The sequence below is a fragment of the Cygnus olor genome, chromosome 6 (assembly GCF_009769625.2).
Source record: "Cygnus olor isolate bCygOlo1 chromosome 6, bCygOlo1.pri.v2, whole genome shotgun sequence".
NCBI classification, from domain to species: Eukaryota; Metazoa; Chordata; class Aves; order Anseriformes; family Anatidae; genus Cygnus; species Cygnus olor.
Genome location: NC_049174.1, coordinates 26,920,093 through 26,935,956, shown reverse-complemented (window position 1 = coordinate 26,935,956; position 15,864 = coordinate 26,920,093). Strand labels below are relative to the sequence as shown.

The following is a 15,864-nucleotide window of genomic DNA, read 5'->3' as shown; positions in this document are numbered from 1 at the left end:
ATACCTCATTACGCTAATGTAGGCTAGGTAATTTGGAAACCACGTGCTCGTTTCGGTGCATTGTGCAAGAGAGTTTTAAAAAAGGCCAGGTAGCACATTTAGTGGAATGAATTCCTTACACAGATGCCAGAGTTGTTCCCGTGGGAAGAAATTGCTCAGAGCTGAGAAGATGAAAATGTGAGCCTTGGAAATTTGAAGAGATCAGATTAGGAAGTGAAACCAAGTTAGCCTCATTGAGAAGTACCTTTCTATAATAATAATGTCTCTCATTTGTAGTTATTCAGATAAATGACTTGTTAAATATATAGGTGCTAGCCCTGTGTAACTTCAGACATTGGAGCAGTAAAGCATTAAAGCCTCTGAAAAGATTCATTTTTCTGCCATAAATATTTCTCTTTTATCATACATTTAGATATCCATAAAAACATTTTATTTGGCTTGCATTTAATTGTATCTTTGACTTGTTCAAGCCCCTTATAAATCTTTAGTGCACTTTGTGTGCTTTAAGGGAAAGGAGCAGGAGCACACTTTTGTCTTTAGACTGGATCATCCCAAAGCCTGCAAACATTTGTGGAAATGTGCAGTGGAACATCACGCCTTCTTCCGGCTCCGAGGTCCTGTTCAAAAAAGCTCAAGTAGATCAGGCTTCATTCGGCTGGGTTCCAGGTTTCGATACAGGTTAGTGTCATCTATTATTTAGCACATATCCTCTGTCATTTCTTGCTTTTCTTGGATTATGAGTGGAAATAGGAGAGAACTTTCACTCACTCTAGGTGAATGAATAGAAACTTGCAAGATGAGTGAGTTGAATTATTGGTTTTGTTGAATCATGTTTTCTCAACACATATGCTTTCTGATTTATCTGTAGTTGATTGTTATCAGTGCAGTAAAACACGCAAGGAAACCGAAGGTGTCTCAAGGTTTATGTTCATTACATAGCATATGTAGTACATTGATTTTAAAGACCCCTTCATCTTGAAAAGCCACTCCTTTTTAAATGAACTGCTGAGGAAGTATGGTCGACTTGCACAGTTAGAGACAGTGTGTGACTTTTGACTGCTGATTTTGAATCATAGTAGTGCTTCAGCAGCCTAAGATAATGCCAATCATCACGTCAGGCAGTACCTATGTATGTTCTTCCCAGTATGACTTCCGAGTAGCCTATAGTCCCACACTGGTCTATGAGGTGCTGTCAGAAGCCCCACTAGGGTTGGTGAGAACATACACAAGGTGATGGAAAGGTGACCCCATAAGTGTACATAGCCCTTGCTTCCATTTCCAGTTACTGTAGCAATACCATCTAGTGTGTGTCAGAAAGGACCACTGGTACCAAGGAGACAGACCAGAAGTACCAGTGACAGAACATGGGTCTGCTATAGCTTTGGAGGCAGAGTCCAGCCAGACTCTACCCAAAAGGAGATGTGCTGTATTTTCAGAACCATCATTTGTTGGTTAGGCCCAGTAGGCAACTTGCAAATTATTATTATCCTCTTCATCAGTTGAGTTTAAGGAGCTTGAAGGAGAAGTGGAGGGGAGGAGAAAAGAGGAGTGTCAGAAAGAAGGAAGGAGTTCGAGGGGAATGGGAACATTTCATCATGTTTCCTGTCACTGAAAACTTTGCTGCTTTGGGGAAAATTTTTCACCGTTCTCTGAGATTGGAATCAAGGAACCACCATTGCACCCTGTTGTCCACCCTTCAGTCTGTTGAGGTGACCCTAACACTTAACTTTTTGTCCTTATTATCCCTTAAAGATACATGAAATACTCTGCTTCTTAAAAAGGTCTTGTTTCCAAAAGAATTGCTTAAGTTTTCAAACCTATTGTTTGTGCAGTTGGCTTTCTGTCAGGGGGTCAAGGTTAGTTCCCTTTGCTTTAGGATTCATTCTGATTTGAATCTTCCAACATCCAGACTGTTAGTTTTTGTGTTGATATGCATATCCTATCCAATTGGAGAGAGATTTCTGTCAGTCCAGCGCTTATAACAGGTAGATTTACAGCATTATCCTTAAAATGCATGAGTTAAATTCGTTTGATCAATTTAGGAGAGTGGAGTATGTTAGAGCAGCAGAAGAGCTTGAATATAATCAATAGTCAAACACGTTGGCTATATACCGCATTATCAGAGCAAGCTAGTGACTGTCACTTCTGTTTTCTTTGGACTGTGTTTTGAGATCTTTAGCAAAGGGGCTAGATGGTGCCACCAGTTTTCACTGTGATCTTGGTGCATAATCTGAGGCCATTAAAAAATATTAGATAACTAACTAGTGATCATCCTGGTAAAACATAGTATAGGGAAAAAAGAAAAAAAGCCTTTTCTTACAGGGTCCTGAGGAAAAAATACACTGACAATACTTACAGAAAAGAATTCTTGAGGGAGAGACTTGCCAAGGAATGAGATTCTGATTTTTAGCCTTGTTACCATCTTTCTCTATGAACTTTGGCAAGATATCTTAGGCTTTATTCTCTCCTAGAATTTTTGATCTCAATCTGTATGCATTTTGACCAAGAAATATGCAAAAGGCAAATGTTTTTACTAGAAATGAGATCAGATTATTAAGCTATGAATTTATAATAGAACTGTAATGTTTTCCTGAGCAGTGTCTGTATTCTGTCATAAAAAGCAAGTGATTTAATTTATGGTTTTGTACTTGGCATCATTAGTGGGAAAACAGAATATCAAACCACCAAGACCAACAAAGCCAGGAGATCAGCATCCTTTGAAAGGAGGCCCAGCAAGAGATATTCTAGACGAACACTACAAACGAAAGGTAAGCTATTGACCTTCCATTTTGAGATGTACAATCCACCATGACGATCTATTAATCACATCCTTTAAAGGTTCTTTATAGGAGTTTTTCCTATAGCTGCTTTCTCTTTTCTTGAATTTTGAAAATTAGGTTTCCTTTGACTTAGCTGGGAGGTAATCTATATTTGTCAGAAAAAGCTTGTGTCCAAAGCATGTCATTCTAGCTTTCCTGGCAGCAAAAACACCTATGAATATTGTGCAGTGTTTCTGTATGAATATGTAAAACTTGTGTACAGGAAACAGAAATGTGATAACGGTAATATTTGAAATTTTTGAATCAGGTTTGAAATTTTTGTCAAGGATATTTTCTTGTTCTTAGAAGCTGCATTCTGTCCGTTGTCACAGCCTGACAGCATGTGATACCTTGTCTCTTACTTCCCTTCTTGCATAGGTCAAAAGTGACCTCCAGGCAAGCTTTCAGAGCCTTGATTAAATACAACTCCTTGGTTTGCTCTTGAGTTTTTTTTATTTTTCCAATTTAAATTTTATACACATTATACAGGGGTTACATGCAACACTTGGTCTTTTAGTTGCATAGTTTTAGGTAGTGCTTTACTATTTTTATTTAATATGCTTTAATATTTGACTGACAACCTAATTAGAAATTAAAATTTAATTAAAACTTTATGTATACTTTTGCAGCACATGTTGCTAAACTTGAAGAAACAAGGTAAGATGCATTCTAATACTTCTTTCCTTTTGATGTTTGTCAGTTATGTTTGAGCACATCTGCAGGAGGTTATAAGATTGGTTAAATGCAGATAGTGTTAACCTCTTAACTGTGGTTTTGATGTGGTTTTCGTGTTTCTTTGCTTTAAATAAATCCTACTGTTTGAGGTAAAGCTGCTGTATTGGTGTCACATTGAAGATTTTGCAAGAGTAGCTTACTGGAAGGCAATAATGTTTGTTTATGGCTAGCTATGATTCTTGCTGATTATGAGCTGTAGTTCCCTATGCTGCCATGTAAGGAGATCAAGTAAAAGCATGAGGTTGTTGCTGAGATCTGCCTACTTGGGCTATGCAAGTGAAATACATAATTGAGTGAAGTTCAGAGAAGGGGAAAATCCTGTAAAATATTTAAAATATTTTGATGTTTTTGTATTCTGTATTATACTTAAATTTATTTTTATATAAAGTATTTGTTTATATATATTGATAATTATGAATTAGTCATGACTGACATTGAGAGAGAAGCTTTTTGATTTCTATACCTAGAGTCTTTCTGGATGTGGAGATTCATGCTTACAGTTGTAGTGTAAAATGCTTCTGTGAAACTGGATCATATTGTATTCACACTGTTCTTGGAAAAGAGGCTATAAAGAATTTACCTGGTAGCAGAGGAACAAAATCACTCAGTTTTGCTTTCAGTCCAGGTTGTGTTTTTTTTTTCTGTTTTGTTTTGAGGTGTGGGGTTTTGTTTGTTTGTTTGTTTTAAGAAAATGTAGGTACTGTTAGATGTTAAGCATCCTGGCAGTCAGGAGTTGGGTAAGGAACATCAGTATAACATTTAAAAACTACAGGCTTATTAGAGACATACATCTTGTTACTAGCAAGCAAGGCTGATTCTTGCATAAGGGTAGGCGTCTAGGAAAGTTGAGGCCAACGCAACAGTTTAACATGTTAGTGGAGGAGGTCTCTTTGTCTTTGCAACCGTAGGGGCAAGTCTCTCCCATGCTAGCTTTTCTTTTTTATAAAATGAGAAAGTTGTCTTCCACACCGGGTGTCATTAAAGTGCTTGAAGATCCTCTGCATGCAAACTGTGACTGCCTGATTAATTAGTACTCTCGTCATGCTGTGTTGTTATGACCTTGTTTGAGTTTCATGCTGCTTAGGTCATTCTGAGAGTGGGAAGAGAAACTTCAGGTGCAGTTTTGCCTTCTGATAAGACGATGGTCTTCTGATTTCCACATAGGTGTGGCATTGTTTTGTTAGTCTCCAGAGCAATCAATGCCATTTCTGAAACTCTACACTCGAGGGTTGCTAATTGAAATGCATCATGAAAGATGTATGTTGTTCTGCTCTTTGGTATGAACTCAGCACAGGGTAATGTGCTGCCAAGAAGTCATTCTTTAATATTTCTGTTAAATGTGTGCTGTTCTGTGGTAACCTCCACACGCTCTCAACGCAGAAGGTGTGATGTTAGAAAGCAGGCAAGGAACAAGTTGTTTGGTCTTGTTAGGATGGTATTTAAGTAAAATAATTCTAAAGAATCACTGAAGTAGATACAGAAATCTATTTAAATTGTCAGCTTGCCAGGTTGGTTAGCTATTGCCGAGGCCATAAATCAAAAGAATAATTAATGGTAGGATCCTGGAACTGTTTGTAAAAAGATTAGAAGTCTGGAAAAAAAAATGTTTGCTTTGAATCTTTTGAATACCTAGCTTTGTGTAAGATTTATAATACATAATTATTGCACAGGATGGTAATACTTTTAAATCTCTCAAAAACATGCAAATTTGGAGTGTGTCTTGTAGAATAAAAAATCTTCATAAAATTAGTAATACTGTGCTGAACTGCTGTGCGCATAAGTTTGAGTGGCTGCTTTTAAGATTGAAATTACTGAAGTGGTAATTCAGTCCATTAGAGCTTGTACACAGAAGAAACTCATGATTTCATGATGTGAAACCTCAAATCAGAAGAGTCCTAGTTATAGAGCAAACTATTTATTATGTAAGTAAAGTTTTGACGTCACATTTTTGTTGAGTATTTAACTAAAAAGTCATACAATTTTTGCTCTTAAAACACCCTGCCTTACGGCTGAATCAGAAAGACTTTCTAAGCTTTAACTGGTGTAGGAAAGGAAGAGGGGGGAAAAAAAACAGAGGAATGATAGATAAACTACAGTGTGAAAATAAAAAATAACCTGGTACCCTTACTTAACTAAAATGAGGCAGCTGAGCTAAAACATAAGTTTTCAAATTTTCTTTTGAGGACGTTTATGTAATTTGAAAAGATCTTTTAGACTTCGTTTCTTTCTGAAAATCATTACAATTCTGCCAGCCTTCAAAAATAATTTGTTGATCTGATTCTGATGTAAATTCTTTTTATCTTTCAGTTTTCCAAACAATGCTGTTATTACCCAAACAAATGGATCACAACAAGTAAGGCCTATCTCTTTCATTCTTTTTAAAGGCAATTTTGATATGTTTCAACAGATTTGAGGATTTCATTATTTCCTTCGTACTGGCCAGTTGTATTGAAAAGTTACACAGTTAACCAAATTGCATGCAAAGAAGTGACTATCTGGAGTGAGGAAGATACACCATACCCCTATGTAATAAAAATTATACTGTTTATAGATGCAGATTTTCATAGGTACAGAAAGTACCTTTGTGTGGGGGTTAGTAGTACCCAAAGTACGTTAATTGTACGTGCTAATTAACACCAAAGGGCATAATCCATCAGCACCAGTGTTGATTCCTGGTTACAGTACTTTTCTCTAATACTCTGAAAGAGGGGTGTACGCCTGCAAATTAGAGAATATGTTAGCAAAAATTCGTTGTTTATTGAGTTTGAGGGAAATCTGAGACACCTGTCTTCTCAGTACTCGTGCACAAAATACCATGTTTCACTGAAAACAGTAAGGTAATGGTTTGATACCATTCTGGGTATCAAAAAATAGGACTTGGTGTTTGGAAAGACCCTGTCTTGCTTTCTGTAGTATTTCAGCTGCAGAAGGGGTTACAGATCAGTGGAAATGGGAAATCTAGTTTATTTTAACATTAAACACTCAATCTCAGCTGGAAGCAAGCAGACAGGTGGGTGCTCTGCTCAGCCTTTTGCTTTCTCTCCAAAATGAGTTGTTTGAGCTGTCTTGGATTCATTGCAATCCTGGCGTTGTGTATAGTACTGGAAAAAGTGAGTATAGGTATCCAGTGTTGTGGAAGTAATGGAAGAAAACAGCCTTGTTTTATCATTGTGTATAAGGAAAAGTGGTGATACATTTTATTATGTACAACGCGACATTGCTTAACTGAAGAGTTTACAGGAACTTACTTGTTTCTCTTCTGTCTCCAAAGAGTTGGAATGCAAAGCCAAACGTACCTGTCCTAACAGCAGCAGTTCCTTCTGCCCCAGTCCTGGTGGAAATAGAAAACCTCCCAAGGAGCCCAGGAGCCAGCCAGCAAGACAAGAAGTGGTATGTTCTGCTTTGCTGGGAAATGAATTCTGCTCGCTTTTGCATGATCCAAGTGACTGTTTCTTTACCTGTGCTTGAATGAACTCTCTACCTTGCATCTTCAGTGTAAATTGAAAGACAAGTTAGTGGTGATGCAGCTGATTTGTTGCTGCGAATACAGTCTGGGGAGGTGAGAACAACATGCTTAGTCATTGTCAACCAAAAGAAAATTTCTCCATTGATGCCAGTGATTAGATCCATAGCAGCATTTTCAAGTCTTGGAGAGAGCTGGGTCCTTCTGTTTTGCCATAATATTCCTTGAGGCCCTTTGTTTGGTATCGTGGAGCCCAAGGACTTACCTCAAACCCTAACAAAATGCACAACCTTGTAAATCATTATCCTTGTGAATCTCTTAGAAAAATCTTCTGAAATGGGCAAGCTGATCTTTTTGTTGTCTTGGAGAGAATGGGAGCTTGAGGAAAATGACACAAGCTGAAGATAAGAGCTTTGCTTCTATGTAATAAAGACGATTTGTTTTATATGGATTGTATGCTTCTCAAAATCAGGCTGATCTGAAGATAAACTTACATCTCATTCATCTTTTTAAAAGTAATTTTATATTGTAAACATATTTCAGAACCAAAATTGACATATATCAACGCAGTGCTTGTGCACACTACTGACGTTTTTTGAGGTTCTTCAGCTTCTTGTACAGTATGGCTAATCCTAGAAGGGTAATTCTGATTTCCGTGAGACTGTAGAGGAGCAGCCGTGGTGAAAGGGAGGGAGAGTAAAGCTCTTATCCTAAGCCATTTCAGCCCTCAAGAGAAAAGATCCTTCTCCTGTTGTCTGGCATATGAACCTAACTTGCTTCAGTATCTCTTAAAAAATACATGATATCTGCTTCTGACAGTATAATGACAAATGTGCTTAAATTCTGTAAATCATGTTGATTATAAAGACTTTCCATACTATGGGTTTTGAATTGTAAGAGGGAGAATAATTCTGCTTTATCTGTTGCGTTATATTGAAGTTTCAATCAGAATACATGATCAATGCTCTTTTTCTTTCTTTTGCCCTTGATTTGTCTAGTATCTGAAATCTGTGGTTGTCTGTGATGAGATCCTGTTGATCGCTCGATTCCTTCCATGGTGGTGGGTGAAAGGTGGTGGTTTCTTTATTCTTCAGCCTTCTTGAAATGTTGGGTTGATTTTTTTGTCTAACTGCAAGATGCGTGCTAAAGCCGTTATTTCTTCTGGTTGAAATGTTTGACTCCTGCTCCAAACAGCTCTTCCTTGGTATCTGATTCAGGTGGGCATTCGTTCTGGTATTCCCAAGGCTTCTGTTGCTCCTTGAGATCCCACTGCTTTTGTTCAGAAGCAGAGGGGACTCTAGCAATCTCTTTCAATTTTGGTCTTGGTATTTGTTTTTTAGGATTTAGAACCTGAGCCTGTCCTTCTTAACGTTGTCAGGGGATCTGAGCTTAGGTCCCAGCTGCTGCAGTAGGTAGCCTTTCTATCGAAGAGCAGGAACAAATATAACCTATGTTTGCGTGTAACCCAAACCAGCATGCCATAAAGAAAACATATTTCTTGGCAATTAATGTGCTTTAATCAAAAGAGCAATGGTGGTACTGTGTAAATGCTATGTCTCTTGGAGCCATATATTTATTACTGAAGACAGTTGTCTTCTGGCAGAGAGGTTTTAATGCGTTCACTGGAAGTTGTACTGCCTGTGATAATGGACAAATCCAGCTGTAGGAAGAAGGCAGCAGTTTGGAGCTGAGTCGGCAGAGGAGCCACATGCTGGTTGCATAGCTGGGGAGCAGGGTTAGGTTGATACAGGGCCTGAACGTGCCTACTTAGCGCGGGGGCTGCAGCTGGGCTGTCACGCCTTCAAGCCTTGGGGTCTCGATGCTGCTAACAAGATCTCTTTTCAGCCGCTGCTGTCTTTAATTGGCCTGTTTCTGCATGATTTATCTTTGCTTCCTGTCAGAAAAATAGTCTTCTTTTAGAGAGAGTTTGCCGAGGATTGCTAAGAACACCAGAATATTTGGACAGGGGATTTTGTTGATGGTTAGATTGAAGGGGTTTAGAAGTAAGGTCCCCGACCTTGTGCGTTTCTGTACTTTTCTTGGCAGGTGCCTGTACTGGCTGTGTTGCAGATTAGATCCCTTCCTAATGTCAATGTTTCCTTTAATTTAAAATGTGAATGCTGCAGCTGCCAACAGCATTAGTGCCAAGTCATAGAAAGTACTTTGCCAGACAGGAATGGTTCTAGTGTTTTTATTTCCTTTCTTTGCTCCATTCCTATAAAATGTGAGTACAGGAAAATGATGCTGCTCTGGATGGTCTGGAATATTAACTGCAAGGCTGGAAAGCCTAAAACCCAGTTGGTATGTTTCTAGCTTTGGCCCTTTCTTGAGAAGCTGTGTCTGTGCTAAGATACAGCAGGAGAGAAATGATTAATAGTTGTTTGCTTATTGTGAATACAGAAGGATTGTTTTTGCTTCATAGTGGATGTAGTTTTCATTTAACTGTTTAAACTAGAGAAATTGGAAAATAATTTAACAAACTGTTGAGGATTGGAGCCTTCGGTATTCATGGGTCATTTCCTCAGAGGGTTTCACAAAACCCGAAACTCTGAGTTTCCCCATGGGTGAGCTTTATATAAATCCCCTCTTTTCTAAAGGAGGACTATCGCGGAACATTAATCATTTAACACTGTTGTGAATCCTGCATGCTTTTCTGCTTCCCTGCCTCTGCACATGTGATCTTCCAATTTATGCACTGCCTGCTTGGCTGGGCTGGCAGGGCTGGGAGTGTTAAACTGGGCTTTTTGGAGCACAGGAAGATGGAATTTGAACTCAGGGACTATTCAGCATGCCCTCTGAACAGCAACAAAGTTTCCACTTTATTTCGATTTGGGTCATGGAGTAGAGAATTTTACATTAAACTGAAGGAAAATGTTTGTTTTAGGAATTTCTGAGTAGGTTGAGAGCACCCTTTTTTCAAGCACTTCTTTGATACCTGACTGTAACTTGCAGCAGCCTGTCTCAAAACATTACAGTGAAGAATCCTAGGACAACACAATCAACACTTAGCAAATATTTGTCCATTTTTTAGTCATCTAGAATTCGACAGTTTTAGTAAATTGTTTATCCCTGCTGCTTTGGAGATACTTGTGCCTAATGCCTTTTGTGCAAGGAGCCATTAAATAGGAAGCTATAAATATTTTTCAAAACATTATTTAAAGTGATGAGTGTTCTCTCCTGCTCCTTTTTCTAGCTTTTGAAGAGCTTTGTTCCAACTGTTGAAGAATTTAGCCATACCTGTGCACAGCACAGGATTTTGATTTTATGAATTTGAAATGTAACATTTATGAACCACATGCAAAATTGGAAAGCAAGGTCTTTGTGTTGTAACCTTTTCTAAAATGGTGGTCTTCCAACTAAGTTTGTTAGTTAAGCATAACTACAGTCAGCTGCTTTGGTAGGAGTTAGTCCCTTAGCCAGCTAAATGGTGAATGACTTATGTACGCTGTACTGTTTGCTCCTGCACAGTAACACTCATTTCTCTGAATTTCTATTTCCTTCTTTTTTTAAAAAAAAAACTTGCATTAAAATCTACGTTTTTCCAGTGACTTCGAAAAATTAGCGTTGCTTATAGATGCTTGTTCCAATCATGCAGTTAGAGCTGCTGCTTAAAAACCCTTTCAGCATCCTGAAACTGCAGTGCACTGTACGCCTGGGAGGTCTGTTCCTCCACCTCGCTATTTTCTCCCATCTGCAGTGCATGCTTCTTGCTCAGTTTTGCCAAGCGCTTTGCAATACGAAGTGCTTCTCATTTCCGTAAGTGTAGACAGTATAAGTGTGAGACAGCATAACTTCTAATTTCAGAAAAATATGCATGATGCTGAGCAGTAAAGGGGTTTATTTGACACTGCCTTACTGTACACATATATTCGCATGCCTCTGTCCTCTGATATTTACCTGCCAGCAATGTCATTTTTCCTTGTCTTCTCCCATCACTCATCCTGCCTTTACTTTCGCTTTGCTGTTCCCCCCTCTCTCTCATCCGTACCTAATTACTAATTGTGCCCCCTCCCACTCCCCAATAATCCAGGCCCTTTGATGCTGCCGACCGCTGCCAACGTGGTGGAAGCCTGTGGAAGGCACGGGCCCCGCCGAGGACCCCCGCTGCAGACGGACAGTACTCTGCTTTTGTTCATGAGCGCAATGTGAAGAATGCAGGAGTTCATAGCGGTGCTGTCACCTATGCTGTCCAAACCACCATGACCAGCCTGTGAGATGCGCGGGCCTTTCGGGAGCTTGAGGCTGCTCTGTAGCAGAGGCTGGAAAATTGCATTTTGAGCTGTCTCAAAAGATAAGGACAACGGACCCAGAGATGACTAGGGGGAAAAAAAGCTTGTGTTACAAAGGCTCTGCATATTGTGCTGTGGTATTTAGTCTTTAAAGAAAAAATAACATATAGACAAGTTACCCATCGCAATTACTTTAAATAGAGTATATATTACTTTTTAATTGTGCTAAGATTTTTCTGAATGATTGCAAGGTTTTTTAGCTGCTTTTATCTCTGGGAGCCATGCAGGAAGTCACGTTGGTAACAAAACTGCACATGCAACCAGTGGATCTTAATGCGGTTTCAAAAATCTTAAAGGAATAGAGGATGTAACTGCACCTCCTTTTGTACCATGATTATTTAAAATTATGTAAGGTAGATGGTTGATCTGAAAAATAATTTTTTAAACAAGTCCTCATCTGAAAAATATTGTTTAGAAATGGAATGGGATAGAATTATTTTAATTTTTTTTAAGAATAAAATTATCAGAACTCCTGAAAAGGCAAAGAGTGATACTTTGGAGGAGGGTCCCCCTGCTAGGGAATGTCTTATTTGTTCTCTAGAAGTTTTTCTTTCATTCTTGCTGCTGTGCTCCAGACAAAATGAAACAACTATTTCCTGACAAACACCAGTCCTGCCATGTGATTCGTGACGTTAATTTTTAAGTCAAAGGTGAAGACTCCAGCTTCATCAGTATACTTGTAGGCCTTTAATAACGTGAAGGACTATCTTCACCCTTGAACACTCTGTGTTTTCATGTTTTCTGAAATTAGCTACTTTAAATTTGCAATAATCAAATTTGCAAAAAATCAAGTCATTGTTCTACTGCAGAGTTCTACGTTCAGATGTGCTTAATGTGAACATCGTGGTGAGGCCACTGCAGGTCCTGGATGACTCCTCAGCTATCAGAGAAGAATTGGTGAATTAGAGTGTAGCTATCACAGAATTAAAGGATAGCGTATATCCTTTATATCCAACTTATAATTGATATAAGTTGCATGTTATTCCCATCTGCCTTTGAATCTTCCATACACTACGAGGATCAATTTTGCTCTTTGCTGGACTCGTTTTAGGGTAACTTCATTGACTTCGGAAGATTTATCCTGGTTTCTACTACAGTTAAGTGACGGCTCTCAGCAGCAAACTGAGAAGTTGTACCAAACTAGCACATATTGATGCCTACAATATTTAGCTGCCTTTTTAAAAGGACAGGTCGTGTGCTCTAGGAATAGCATTCAGGAAGTGTACAGGTGTACTTCTAAACAGTATAGTGATGACAGATCTTTGCTTAATACCTATAAGGCTTCTGCAGCCAGCAACTTTTTATATGGGTGTTCTTTCCTATTTCCTGTAGTTACTCGCTTGCATATATTACGATATATAGGTATTCCAAAATCCCACAGAATGATACAAGAACAGAGAGGACTCTCTATATTCTTTTATTGTTTAAGAGGACTCCTGATCTTGGTATTCTTCAAATAAATGGGAGAACATAATCTTAGAGTTTAGAACCCTGCTTGACTGAAATCTGAATCACACATCCCCAAGATTTTTTCTTCTGTTTTCCTCACTATAAAAGGAAAATCGTTTTTTTTCCCCTGAATATTCTGCGTTTTTGTTTAGGGAAAGAAAATTCCTATGTTCATAATGGTTTATATGGCTTGAACTGCTAGTATCTTTTATCAGCTTTTCCCTTTGAATGTTTCCTAAAATACGCTGGTAGAAGTTGATTCTGAAGACAGTCGCACCTGGCACTTGTTACTATGCAAAGCTCAAATATCCTTTAGTGTGTGAGTAAATAGGGATACATTGAAAGCTATTGCCCATTTCACTCTTGAGTACTGCATACTTACTGTTGTAGAAGTTGCACTTTTCGTGGGAAGCCTTTTACTATTTCCCTCATAACTGGCATGACTGTTTTATTAGTATTTTGTAAGACAAGTCAGAAATTCTGTGAAGTGATAAAAGTAGTATCTTGTGCTTCTTACATAGTCCGGCCATTTCCTGCTGATGCTCTGAAGAGGGCTAAGAATCTGGGGGGCCTCAAACAGTTTACTGCTCTTTGAACTCGTCCTTTGTGCCTGCAAATTCCAGTGGCTGAGGGTCTCCATAGTATGACTTGCCTTTCGTGAGTGCCTCTCTCAGGGTGGCCAAGTAGTTATTTCAGCAGGTAAAACGGGACCGGTTCCTCTTCGAATCTTGGCTTAGGGAGTCTTCTCTCAAGTCTGCCTAAAGTTCATTCACTTTCCCTGAGGCCCTGCTGTGATGCAGCGATGAAGCTGCAGTGGCTCACCCAAGTCCTGCCCTTGCTGCTTCAGCCAGTCCTCCATCCCACAGCACAAATGGTAGTAAGTTTCTCTACAAACTTCTGTTGCCTTAATATAAATAGTACTCTACTTTTGGAGCAGCTCTGAACTTACTGAGATTTCCATTTGAATATGTCATCAGTTTTCAGGACTGCCTGTATCTCTAGTAGGCAAGTTTTTGAATCAGCTCTCCTGTATCCGTCTAGTAAATGTTATTGCAGTTGTCATTAGAGTGAAAAAAAGATAGTGTAATTATTCTAGTTATTTTCTAATGAAGATAAATTTAATTTTTTACTCAGTTTCTCTCCATTGTGCTGCAATACTCAAAAAAGCATGAGAAAATTACAGCACAAAGGAGTGCTACTGATGCCCTACATCAGCTCCCTTAAATGGAGTTCACAGGGGCTTATATGTACATAGTTCTTGAAACACGTCATGGTCTCAGCATCTCCAAGTGTGCAGGCAAGATCAGAACATCTGATGATGCTGGTTGTCATATTGGACATTTGGGTGACTATTTACAGAAATCTGTCAGAAAATGGGAAGAAAAATCTGTGAAGCCTTGTGAAGGTTAGAAAACATTTTCTCTTCCATGCATAGTAGTTACCCTCTCTGAAAGTAAGATGCGGGATTCAGTCTCCCTTTGCTACCTTAATTGGAAGAGCATCTATTCTTGCCCATTACTCAATTCTGATAATTGAAATTCTCTGTATCCCTTGCAAGACTGCTGCTTGCTACTTCCCATTAGTGGTGCACACAGAGGCTATACAGTAGATCGAAATTTTCCTATTATTTGCTTTGCTAGCAGCTTCTCATTCCAATGCTTAGAGAATTGAGCAAGTGACCTCAGTTTACCTCGCAACAATTAACCGTCTTAAGACGATTCGCACATTATTAGCACTTAAACAGTGGCATTGCGTGATCTGTTGCAGAGGTATATATTTAACGTTGGATTTAACTGGGATTCTTTTGGGTGCTTGAGCTGAAGGGAGGTTTTTTTCCTGGAGCCTGTAGTGACAACATTGGACTGCTTCCAAATTCCAGGGGCTGGAGGGAGAAAAGGGGCATTAACCCATTAGTGAGAAGCTGGTCTAAACACTTAAGTAGGAAGTGTCTCTGTCTGTGCATAAGGGTAAGTTCTGCTGGGGTGGGTACTTGCTTGTTTTCATAGTTTTCATCTTTGGGACAGAACTGTCAAAAGCAATATGAGCAATTTTCTTCTTAAATCGGTATTTTAACCGCATTGTAGGTAAACATGATTGCTGATCAAAAGGGGTGACAATCAAACTGCGGTTGTATACACAGGTTGTCTGATTAACCATTATATTCTGCAGCGGCTGTTGTGTCTGTATTTGATAGTTTGCTGTTAAAACAGCTTTCCTTAGCTTCCAAGAGATGGACGAGATTCCCTTCTGTTTGCACAACATAAGCATCATAATGCAACTTTTGTTGTTTTTTTTTTTGGTTTGGTTTGGGTTTGCTGTTCTCATTGTAAATACAGATGGTAGGACAAAATTAAAAGGAGCCATTTCCATTAGAAAGCAAAGGAGGTGAAGGCAAGTGATCCTAAGAGGGTATGGAGTACATGCTTTGGTTCACTCAAAATACTGTGACTGCTAAGTTTTCATTCGCATCTCTGCCCACATTAGCAAAGCTGAAACTAGTTATAGATATGCTTAACCATAACATGGCATCGATGCAGCCCTGTGCCATGGACCCTTTTGCCCTCTGTCCTTTTTAAAACTGTTCATGAAATGCTGCACAAATGAATAGCTTTTTGTGAAGAGTACCAACTTCCCTCCTGCACGCTCTGTTTTTCTCAAGTAAAAATGCATAAATGTACCTTGAGTCTGCTAAAAAAATCTTTCAAATATTTGTTCCAAAAAAGTGAATCTACTAGATGATAACTTTCCAGTTTCTTAAAACAATTGGAGTCAGCTTGCAGTATGAGAATTAGAAATAACATAACGTGCCACAGTGCATCTTTGCCTTCAGGAAGAGCTCCAGTATACACTGGGTAGGACTCACCAACACTGCCTGAAGATTCCCTCTCTCACAGTCTAATTGCTGTGTTTATAAATGTCGGAGAGGTTTCCACAGAAACTCCCCTCCCTTTTTTTTCACTTCTTCCACTGCTATGTGAGCAACAGACAAAGTACACCTGTTCTGCTACGAAGTCAATTCTTCTAGAGATGTGAGGTGTTCCTTGTTTTTTTTTTTTTTCTTTTAAACTCACCGAAAGCTTGGAACAGTTTCCTGGAACAGGTTTTCCAG

The 15,864-nt window shown here is 38.9% G+C and overlaps 1 protein-coding gene across 2 annotated transcripts in view; it reads left to right on the top strand.

The window, feature by feature from the left end:
• The window catches only part of EPB41L5 (erythrocyte membrane protein band 4.1 like 5), a 54,341-nt gene that overhangs the window by 23,545 nt on the left and 14,932 nt on the right, over positions 1-15,864 (top strand). For both annotated transcript variants that reach the window (XM_040562343.1, XM_040562342.1), the window contains exons 11-15: positions 509-678; positions 2,662-2,768; positions 3,449-3,476; positions 5,862-5,907; positions 6,826-6,944. In XM_040562343.1, coding sequence (XP_040418277.1) covers positions 509-678; positions 2,662-2,768; positions 3,449-3,476; positions 5,862-5,907; positions 6,826-6,944 — 470 coding nt within the window. The remainder of the gene's footprint in view (positions 1-508; positions 679-2,661; positions 2,769-3,448; positions 3,477-5,861; positions 5,908-6,825; positions 6,945-15,864) is intronic.